The sequence below is a fragment of the Solea senegalensis genome, linkage group LG15 (assembly GCF_019176455.1).
Source record: "Solea senegalensis isolate Sse05_10M linkage group LG15, IFAPA_SoseM_1, whole genome shotgun sequence".
NCBI lineage: Eukaryota > Metazoa > Chordata > Actinopteri > Pleuronectiformes > Soleidae > Solea > Solea senegalensis.
Genome location: NC_058035.1, coordinates 21019059 through 21030589, shown reverse-complemented (window position 1 = coordinate 21030589; position 11531 = coordinate 21019059). Strand labels below are relative to the sequence as shown.

Below are 11531 nucleotides of genomic sequence, written 5' to 3'. Positions count from 1 at the left end.
ACCTTCGTCTCGTGGTATGTGAAGTATATTTAAAGGGACGGTACGTGAAATATTCTTTGCAACACACACGCACAGCCCTGAGCAGAAAAAAGACACAACTTCCGGTCGCACTTTTATTGTGAAAGGTCTGAGCGGACGTGAGTGTGTATATAAACAGTGCTGAGTGTGTGCGGCGCTGGTGGGTCTCGGTCAGTCGTTACCGCTTCTTCTCCGGTTCTGTCGGTGGTTTAACGGCGAACTGAATCACGGAGGACACATGACCTTTGACCGGAGAAACGAAGAAGAAGAAGACGAAGAAGAGGAGGCAGAGGAGGAAAAGTTTCCCGCGGTGAGAATAAACCTGTAACTAACGTGACTAACGGTCACCGCGAGAGTTTGAGTCAACTGTTTAAACTGGTTTAACGGTTTGATCTGCCGTTACCGGGAACGGTGTGTGTGTGTGTATGTGTGTGTGTTAGTGCAGCCTTTTGTCCGCGTTGACCGTTCCCATGGTGAAGGGTCATCAGCTTGCGAGACTCACCGGACAAACCCGAGAGGCTCTCGGACTTTACCGGAGTGAAGTCATTGTGGGGTTAATGTGACGTCATTCAAACCTTCTAACGTGTCAGTAACTTTTACTGTCTAAAATAATTAAATAATTAGTTAAATAAAATTAGCCTTAATTTAATTCTGTGACTTTAATTGTGTAATGTCAGTGATGCTGATTTCATAGCCACAAGGAAAATATGCTAAATACCATAAAAACGATGCTAAATGACCGCAAAAAGGTGCCAAATGGTCACAAAAATACTCACAATGACCACAAAGACATGCCAAAAACATGCTAAAACCACAAAGACATGCTAAAATGACCACAAAGATATGCTAAAAATGTCCACAAAGACATGCAAAAAACCACAATGATATGCTAAAATGTCCACAAATACATGCTAAATTATCCACAAAGACATGCTAAATGTCCTCAAAGACATGCTAAAGAACACAAAGACATGCTAAAATGACCACAAAGACATCCTAAAGACCACAAAGACATGCTAAAATTACCACAAAGACATGTAAATGTCCAAAAAGACATGCTAAATGTCCACAAAGACATGTCCACAAAGACATGCTAAAATGACCACAAAGACATGCTAAAGACCACAAAGACATGCTAAATGTCCACAAAGACATGCGTAAATGTCCACAAAGACATGCTAAAATGTCCACAAAGACATGCTAAAATGTCCACAAAGACATGCTGGATGGGACGGGACGGGACTCAGCAAAGTGCAAAAAGCAGGACACAGCTTCGAGGGTTCAAGTGAAAAAATGGTGCTGGTTTATTGTCAAGTGCGCGTGTGCAAAAAAAAAATAATAATAATAATAAAGAAAATACTTGGAAATCACAAAAATCAAACCAGCCCTTCATAGGAAAAACAAAACTCCCTTGGAGAGGCACAGAAAAGGCGACCTCACAGCAAGCTGACCTACAGCCATATGAAAGCACTCTCCCCACCCCGTTTCCCCACTAGCTTTAAATAAGCCTACCAATCAGCTACTCATTGGGAGAACTCACTCGGATAGGTAACACATCTCCAAGCACAATCATTATACTAGCCATAGAAAATTAGTTAACTGAGTTAAATGAGTTAACCCCATAATATCACCTCATAATACCTATAAATACCATGTCAGCTCACCACATGAACGTGAACTGGTAGAGACCTTGAGGGGTACGAAAGGCAGTGTAATGGAACTTGCCAATACCCCTTGCAGAGGTCGAGTGTGGTGACGAATTGCGCCTTTCCAAGACGTTCTATGAGGTCATCCAACCTCGGCATTGGATAGGCGTCAAAGTTGAACTGAGCATTCAGCTGCCTGAAATCAACGCAGAAGCGAAGGCTCCCATCTTTCTTAGGCACGAGAATCACTGGGCTGCTCCAGCCACTGTTGCACCACTCGATGACCCCCAGCTGCTTCATTGCCTCCAACTCCTCCTGAAGTGCAGGCAACAAGCGCTCAGGGATACGGTACATCTGCTGTCTCACCAGCTTGGAGTCCTTGAGTTGCTCCACCACTGACGTGCGCCCCGGCTGATCGGAGAACAACCCCTCGGAGATGACGGCCCGCAGCTCCTGCGATATTGCATGTGCTGCGCCTGCTGACCAGTCAGGTGGGAGAGGTCGGGCTCAGTGGTGGGGGTGACCGGCAACTCCCACTCATGCCACTCCTTGAGGAGATTGATGTGGAAGGCCTGTCTGGTCTTACGCCTCCCTGGCATCTCCAGCTCGTAGGTCACTGGCCCCAGCTGACGGGTAATCCGATATGGCCCCTGCCAGCGGGCCAGAAGCTTGTTCTCTGTTGTCGACAACAGCAAAGGAACCTGCTGTCCTGGCTTGAAGCTCCTCTGCCTTGCTGACTGGTCGTACCACCAAGCTTGGGTCTGCTGGGCCTGCCGCATGTTATCTTTCACCAGGCCAGCCATCTCCTGCAGTTTGTCCTGCATCACATCCCAACAGCCCAACTATGTCCATAGCTATTATGTGGAAAGGAACACCAATGATGGGGAGTGGATGTAAAAGTGAAGGCTTAACTTTGTGGCTACTGGTAAGCTGACAGGTGGGACATGACTTACAGTACCTTTGAACCTCACTGTATAACCCCGGCCAGTGGCAACGTGCAACTATCCTCTCAAGCGTCTTAACATTGCCAAGATGCACTGCCCAAGGGATATCATGGCCTAATGCCAACACCTTCTCTCTTAGACACTTTGGGATAATCAATTGGTCACTGCTGCCCCCTTCAAGTTGACGGTACAATAGATCCTCACGGATAAATTAATGCTCCCCCGATAACGCTGCAGCCACGCCAGTCTTCTTCCCATCTATCTCAGTGACTTCACTAAAAGTTTCTTGTAAAGACTGATCTTCTTTCTGTAATTCACTAAAATTACTGGGAATCTCCCACACATTTTCTTGTGACACATCAGGAACTGGCACCTGGTCTCCCAGCTTCCACACTGTGCCCTGCAGTTTCTCTCTCCGTCTCTGTCTGTGGCTATTTCGCTCCTTTACCTTCTCAGGTAGGCTAACGCCATTCTGACTGAAGGGCATCATGTGTAGCAGTTCGGTTTTAGCCTTGGCTTGAGACCGTGTTGCTACCATGCTAACTGGCTTGGTAGACTGCACTAATTCAGGTAGTATGGGTACATCCTGTCCCAACACTACTGACTGGCTCAACCCTTCAACTACCCCCGCCTGTAGCCAAAAGGTCCACCCTCTAACCTTCAGGCCTATCTCAGTCACAGGATACACCCTTCGATCAGATGGGGCTGAACTAAGGTCTGTGTACTACCTGTATCTAGGAGAGCAACAGTAGCTTTGCCGTTGACATGAACTGGGACCGTCTGCACTTTGCTGACCCACTCCTCAGATTTACTACCATTTACCTCCTGAATATCCATTGCCACATACGCTGAGCAGGCCCGTCCTGTCAGGTAAGGTACCAGGTACACAGCCCATTCAGCTCTTGGCCACGGATAGGCCACTGCCAGCCTCTCGAAGGTGGTGAGGTACTGTTCGATGTCATCCCCTTCCTCCAGCTTCGGCACAGCTGCTCTGGTCCAGACGGCTTGAGACGGTGCTGCTTGTTCTGGTGGGTCGGTTGGTCCAGATCCTGGTCCTGAAGGGGCTGCTGGTATTGGCGATGCCATTAGAAGTCCATGGCATCACCACTCCCACCAACTGTGAAAAGGGGGTATTGCACCCCTGATTCACACACGGGATGAGACGCAACAAAGTGCAAAAAGCAGGATACAGCTTCGAGGGTTCAAGTGAAAACATGGTGCTGGTTTATTGCCAAGTGTGCATGTGCAAAAAAAAGAATAACAAAAAAAGAATAAAGAAAATACTTGGAAATCACAAAAATCAAACCAGCCCTTCATAGGAAAAACAAAACTCCCTTGGAGAGGCACGGAAAAGGCAACCTCACAGCAAGCTGACCTACAGCCATATGAAAGCACTCTCCCCACCCCGTTTCCCCACTAGCTTTATATAAGCCTACCAATCAGCTACTCATTGGGAGAACTCACTCGGATAGGTAACACATCTCCAAGCACAATCATTATAATAGCCATAGAAAATAGAGTTAACCCCATAATATCACCTCATAATACCTATAAATATCCATACATATTTCCCCCTTCAAACATACTCTTTAAATACATCACATCAGCAATAATAATGATACATGGAAGTATTCACATCAACTCACCCACCCACCCCCGCCCCCCCGCCATTAGCAAACACCTATTGTACTGTCCTGGGACAGAATAAGGTTCTGCTTCCACTGTGGCTCGCGTTTCCACCCGGACCAATTTGTGGACGGACCTGGGAGACCGGCAGTCGACTCGTGAGTGTGGTGTTGCGTTTGGTAAACTAGAGAAAGTATTGTTAACTAAATGGAATATGTAACTGAACCAGTGGGTACCTCAGTAAATAAATGCAGTTGCTTGAACAGACGTGTGTTGTGGTTCTTTGTAGCAGTTAGTTTACCGGAATATGTTGACCAAACGTGCTATGAAACTGGAAATGCCGCCGTGGCTACCGCTGCTATGTGTCGCATGCTCCGGGATAGATGGTAGGCTCTGGGAAAACGATACCCTCGCTTTTCACACATGCTAAACACCACAAAGACACGCTAAAATGTCCACAATGACATGCTAAAATGACTACAAAAACATGTTAAAGACCACAAAGACATGCTAAAATGTCCACAATGACATGCTAAAATGTCCACAAAGACAAGCGAGAGACCACAAAGACATGTTAAAATGACCACAAAGACATGCTAAAATGACCACAAAGACATGCTAAAATGACCACAAAGACATGCTAAAATGTCCACAAAGACAAGCTAGAGACCACAAAGACATGTTAAATGACCACAAAGACATGCTAAAACACAATGACATGCTAAATGTCCACAAAGACAAGCTAGAGACCACAAAGACATAAAGACATGTTAAAATGACCACAAAGACATAAAAATGACCACAAAGACATGCAAATGTCCACAAAGACAAGCTAGAGACCGCGAAAGACATGTTAAATGACAAAGACATGCTAAAATGTCCACAATGACATGCTAAAATGTCCACAAAGACAAGCTAGAGACCACAAAGACATGCTAAAATGACCACAAAGACATGCTAAAATGACCACAAAGACATGCTAAAATGTCCACAATGACATGCTAAAGACCACAAAGACTAAAAAGACAAATGTGAGACAAAATGTGTGGTGTTTTTTGACAAAGTAAGTTTCTTTTATTTCGACGGTCTTGGTATGTCCCCCTGTGTGTGTCCAGGTATGTGAGGTGCTAGGATGGAGGGGGCGGAGCACAGCCGCTACGTCACTAAGCTGAAGGGGGAGTTCGACAGCTGCGACACAACAGCGACAGGCTTCCTAGATAGAGACGAACTGACGACACTCTGTCACAAACTGCAGTTGGACGCTCACAGGACACTGCTGATGGACACTCTGCTCAGAGGGCGGAGCTACGCCAGGGTGAGGACACACACGCACACTCAAACACACATTGACTGTTTGTCTCATGATCACAGTCACATGATGATGGCGATGACGCTTGTTTGTCTCTGCCCTCTCAGGTGAACTTCCAGGAGTTTAAGGACGGCTTTGTCTCAGTCCTGTCTCGCTCTGTGGACGCCAACACGTCAGAGGACGACAGCAGTTACCTAGAGCCAGGTAAAATAACCTGGGACAACTGTAAGAGAACTCCGTTAAAGACATGTCCTCTTTTTTATCCTTCATGATTCTGTCCTCTGTCTGTCTGTCTGTAGTCTGAATGTGTCTTCAGTTCTAGAGTTTGTCCTCCATCTTTCTTCATTGTGTTCTCATTCTGTCTTAATTTTGTCCTCAACATGTCATAATTCAAAGTTTGTCCCCATTCTGCCTTAATTCTTTCCACAAATTGTCTTCAGTTATCTTCAGTCTGTCCTCTGTTGTCAGTCTGTCCTCTGCCTGTCCCTTTCTTTTCCAGAGTTTGTAGTTACCCTACCCGTAGTTATCCTCATTCTTTCCTTTGTCTCCGTCCTCTGTCTTCACAGTTGTCCCTGAAGAGGTGAAGCCAAAGTTTGTGAAGGGAACGAAGCGTTACGGCCGGCGCTCTCGTCCCGACAGTGAACCTCACGCCGCGCTGACCTTTGACTCTGAGGACTCACCACCGTCCAGAACTGAGGCCACGGACTCATCACCGCCTGGTGTCCGCAGAGCAAAAGTGAGGCGGTCCACGTCCCTGGAGAGCGTTGAGGTGAGAGCGCTTGTTCCTGTTCAGGTGACCCTTAACCAAAACCAGTTAATAACTAACCCTTAACTTAACTTAACTAATCATAATTCAATTCTTAGTCCTAAACTAAGAATTGAGTTCTTAGTCCTAAACTTAACTTAACAGTTCCTCAGAAATTAGGTTCCACCTCATTAGGACCAGGTTTTTAGTCTCCATGAGGTCTACTGGTCCTGACAAGGTCAGTGTTTATGACACACACACACACACAGCTGATCTGCTGCTCACGCACACACACACACACACACACACACACACACACACAAACAGAGCCAACAGCCACATTCCTCACAATCCCACTTCCTGTCAGAACCTCCACGCCCCTGAAAACCACCAGAACTACTGCTGCTGACTCCTCCCACTGTCCTGCCCCCACCCACACTGACCCCTCCCTCTCATTCACCTCCTCCTCCCTCAGGTATTTTACACGGATATTTGAGATCAACCTCACCCACTGTGTGTGTGTGTGTGTGTCTGTGTGTGTCATAAACACTAACCTTGTCAGGACTAGTAGTCCTCATGGAGACCAAAAACCTGGTCCTAATGAGGCAGAACCTGATTTCTGAGGAACTGTTAAGTTAAGTTAAGTTAAGGGTTAGTCTTTAACTGATGGTTAAGCTCAGTGATGAGGTGATGAGTAGTGTAACAGTACCTGATAATCACTGATGACATCACCGTGATTGGCTGTGATGTCATCACCGTGTTTCCTGTTTACATGAACAAAATGAAAGTTTCTTTCTTTGAAAAACATGAAACATTCCAGAAGATTTGAGGGAGTTTAACACGCTAAGCTGTTTAATGTGACACACACACACACACACACAATATGTCCAGTCTAGCAGAAGTAATAAGCGCTTAGGAATTCCTTCTGATCACACACACACACACACACACACTCTGTTCAGCTCCATGTTTTCTCTGCAGAGCCTGAAGTCTGATGAAGAGACAGGAAATCCGAAAATCACTGAGTCTGACTTTCAGTGTAAAGGTACAGTATGCTGTTTGTTTCCTCTGTTTGTACAGCTGTTTCTCACTGTTTATGCTAAGCTAGGCCACCTGTTTCCAGTAATTATGCTAGGCTAGGCTACCTATTTCCAGCTACTAATCCCCCACCATGTCTGCTCTTAAATCAAAGCTAAAATAGCCGTTTTCATCTCTTTGCTTGTCTCCAGCCTAATGCTAAACTAAGCATGCTATACTAACAATGTCTCCTCATTTTGAGCCTCTATCTTATGCTAGGCTCACTAATTTCATGTTTTTTTGCATTTTCATGTCCATGTCTTCTTTGTGCGAAGCTAAGCTTGCTGGGTCGCTCATTTGCAGTTTTAATGCTAAGCTAAGTTAGCTGTTTTCCTCATTTCCGTTGTTAGCTTGAAGCTTGGTTAGCAGTCTTTAGACTAAGCATTGCTACCAATTTTCCATTCTCCCCTGTCAATCTTAGTGCTAAGCAGTGGTAGCCATTTTCCCTGTTATCAGTCTATATGCTAAGCTAAACCAATGCTTTTCCACATTCTATGTGTTAATTTTAAGATAGATCTTTATGCTAAGCTATTCTCCCTGTTGTGAGTCTGTTTACTAAGCTAAGCTAAGCTAGCTGTTTCCCCCATTGTTTTCAGTCTATCAGTTAAACTAAACTCTGGCCGTTTCTCAATATCCATTCTTGTGCGTACATGTGCGTACTTGTGTACTCCCGTACTTGTGAAAACGTCATCAGCCTCAGTCCAAGTGCTGTTCCAATTCTCAAGTAAGCGAATAGCGAGGACGGTTCTCAAACCCGAGTTTGTGTTCTCGCTCTGCCCATTTTTACCAAGTATGCATCGGAGGTGACTTAAGCGTACTTGGGATGGCCATGTATCCCAGAATACATTTCGGCGGAGCATAGCAGCAGATAATCGAAATATAAATCTGAAATAAATATTTTTCTTTGTCCCGGAACAAAGTTTTAACATCATTTGAGGCGAGAAATTAGTCATTTAGAATTCAAACATGTGGTTTATGTATTAAGATATGACATATTTATAGTTTGGCAGCGACGTTTGTCGGAGGTGATAAGCTCCGCCTCTGTGGGCGCTCTGCGCTCACTGTGCCCGGCACAGAGCAGCTTGACCTCGGCCTGTCCTGATGACATCATGACGTCTCTGTCATTAGATGCTCCGTGTGATCCATAGATTTGTTGTTGACGTGTTATTTTGTTTTTAATGGAAACGTTTTGACCTGACAGTTTTTTTTATTTTAACTTTGAATCTTAGATTTATATTAAAGTCGCACGGTCATTGTATCTGTATTTAAATATAATATGTAAATAATAGCTATGTAGAGTAGTATATATTTGTACACGTCATATATAAACTCTACAATGCTGTAATATATCTAGTTTCCACATTGTATTATTTGTATTGTATATTTTAATAGAAATAAATTAATAAATGAAGTTAAATATTTAAAATGTGAAAACAATAACATATATATGCATTTATTAAAAGTATTTCACATGTTCATTTATCAACACTGTAGGTGGCGCTAATGAGGCTGCAGCACTTGGCACCAGCCACCATTCAAACAGCAGAACAATACATACATACTTGCTTACTTGAGTATTGAGAAACAACCACATACTTGTGTACTCCCGTACTTGGCAAGTATATACTCCCAGCTTACTTCTCAAGTATATACTTCCCAAGTAAGCAAGTACATACTTGCATACTTGAGTATTGAGAAACTCTCTCCTGTCTTATTAGCTTATCAGCAGCAGCAGGAAGAGGAGGAGCCTGTCAGAGGCAGAGGGGGCGGGGACCATGTCCTGACAGCGGTTTGTGATCACCTGGGCCTTCAAGAGTTCAACACTGAGGTAACGGTGGTGAAGAATGTTCAATAGATGGTGTTCTGAACTCTAACTGACCTCTGACTTCGGGTCTACAGGACCTGGACTCTCTGCTCCAAAAGATGTACACCGACCGAGTTAGTGTCAGGGACTTCCAGAAAATCCTTTGTGGCTCCACCCCCGTGTCCTGCTCCACCCCTGTACGACCCGCTGACCTGCAGAAGGCGCCGCACAGGGTCAGACTCACACACACACACACACACTGTTTCAGGTACCAGTGAAGATCTTATTAAACTGGTTTAAATCTTTTAAAGCCTGAAGCTCAGTGTTCCTATGTTTCTGTGAAGTTCCTGAACGCATCATCTCTGCACCTGCAGCTGAGGTGTAATCATGTTAGCAGCAGGTGTGTTAGCCTCAGGTGAGCAGGTAGCTGCTCACACTGGGATCATGTACTGCACCTCAGGTCTGATGTCAGGCTGTGGGTTTTTAACGTGGGTGAGGACGGAGACGACTCGCACCTCCATGCAGGTGAGGCGTTCAGGGACACTCAGTAAACACAGCTTAAAAACCGCTATTTTAGGTTGTTGAAGATGTGGCTGTGTGGCGTGCTGACTGTGCTGTGTCAGCGCCCCCTGCTGTACCAGCCTGAGACACAGGGCAGCACAAGTCTACTAGCCACACCAAAGCCCAGAGAGAAAATCAGTGATTTTAGCTGGCGGGGGTCCTCTGCTGCCTCGTGTGGTCACTTTGTGTCACTGAGGTCAATCTGAACGAAGGGTTTTAAAAGCTGAATTCACAAAACATGACATTTGAACTTAGTGATGGATCAACAACTCCTGTGTGTGTGTGTGTGTGATGTTAAAATCACTGATTTTCTCTCTGGGCTTTGGTGCGGGAGAGTGAGTGTTCTGTTTAATGTTGTTGACCCATTTATAATGAGAGAGAGATATTTAAAACACACATGTTCACAGCAGCAGATCAGAGTCCAGTCTTCTGTCTCTGTCCAGGCTCAGGTGTTGGAGGACAGCTCGACTCGCTCCACGTCTCCGTCCCTGCTGACGGCCTCTGTGGGACAGAAAGTCCTCAGTCGTCTGGACGACGGCTCGGGGTGGACGAGTCCCGAGAGAGTCATCGCCGTGTGGACTGAGGAGGGAATCAGAAACAGCCGGGACATCCTGCAGGTGAGGACACACCTTAGGACCGAGAAGTGTTGACTGCTTTTCAAAATAAAAGCAGGTTTACCTCTAATGCTAAGGTAAAAAGACCGCAGCCCATCAGAATAAAAGCCTGTTCCCTTGTGATGCTTAGGTAAAAAGAAACAATCATAACTTTTCAAAATAAAAGCCTCTTTCTGGCTGTTGCTGGGTCAGGAAAAGTTTGTTTTCTTTTTCATTTTCAAAATGAAAGCCTTTGTTTTCCTTGCTCGCTGCCCCCTCACTGAGAGGATCGCAGAGGCATTCACAGAACTCGAGACTGTTCACTGTCCTCGCTCCCAAATGGTGGAACGAGCTCCTCATCAACACCTACAGCGGAAAGCCTCCACCTCCACCTCCATGTTCCGCCGCAGACTAAAAACACATTTCTTCCGACTCTACCCCAAAATAAAAAACAAAAAACAAACTTATACATCGCAGTTCTGACTAGCACTTCATAGTTTGGTTTACTTGAAGCTCTTACTTACTTCTATACTCTTATTTGTACCCAATGTTTAAATGCACTTATTGTAAGTGGCTTTGGATAAAAGCGTCTGCTAAATGACATGTAATGTAATGTAATGAAATAATCCCAGTGTTTCTGTGTCTGGTCTCTTCAGACTCTGGACTTCCCTCTGGACGAGCGTCTCAGTCTCACTGACCTCACGCTCGCTCTGGACAATGAGCTGCTGGTCAGTGGCAACGGCATCCACCAGGCGGCGCTCATCTCCTATAAGAACGAGATCCAGCACCTACAGTAGGTTCTTCTGTTTCTTCTCTTTTTAAATAGTGTCCGTTTCTCAATATCCATACTTGTGTGTGCTTGTGCGTACTTGTGCGTATTTGTGCGTACTTGTGCGTACTTGTGCGTACTTGTGCGTACATGTGCGTACTTGTGTACTCCCGTACGTCATCAGCCTCAGTCCAAGTTCTGTTCCTATTCTCAAGTCCGTGAGCAGCGAGTACGATTCTCAAACCCGGAAGTGTTCTGGCTCCGCCCTTTTCACCAAGTATGCATCGGGTGGTGACTTGAGTGTACTTGGGATGGCCATGTATCCCAGAATGCATTTGGGCGGAACATAGCAGCAGATGATAGAAATATAAATCTGAAATAAACAATTTTCTTTGTCCCGGAACAAAGTTTTAAGATCATTTGAGGCGAGAAATGAGTC

General features: G+C 45.3%; 1 protein-coding gene across 1 annotated transcript; it reads left to right on the top strand.

Annotated features, from left to right (window-relative positions):
* Positions 1 to 98: 98 nt before the first annotated feature.
* Positions 99 to 11167, top strand: LOC122781840 (ninein-like protein). The gene is made up of 9 exons (XM_044045902.1): positions 99 to 328; positions 5350 to 5549; positions 5651 to 5747; positions 6110 to 6312; positions 7270 to 7333; positions 9084 to 9193; positions 9265 to 9402; positions 10174 to 10347; positions 10980 to 11167. The coding sequence occupies exons 2-9, from the start codon at positions 5367 to 5369 to the stop codon at positions 11118 to 11120; spliced, it is 1110 nt and encodes a 369-aa protein (XP_043901837.1). The 5' UTR covers positions 99 to 328; positions 5350 to 5366; the 3' UTR covers positions 11121 to 11167.
* The last annotated feature ends 364 nt before the right edge of the window (positions 11168 to 11531 follow it).

Bases quoted from the DNA above. Each gene is read 5' to 3' on its own strand.
- LOC122781840 (XM_044045902.1), top strand. From the start codon at position 5,367: ATGGAGGGGGCGGAGCACAGCCGCTACGTCACTAAGCTGAAGGGGGAG. The intron at 5,748-6,109 runs GTAAAATAACCT...CTGTCTTCACAG, and splicing joins CAGCAGTTACCTAGAGCCAG to TTGTCCCTGAAGAGGTGAAG. The intron at 6,313-7,269 runs GTGAGAGCGCTT...TTTTCTCTGCAG, and splicing joins CGTCCCTGGAGAGCGTTGAG to AGCCTGAAGTCTGATGAAGA.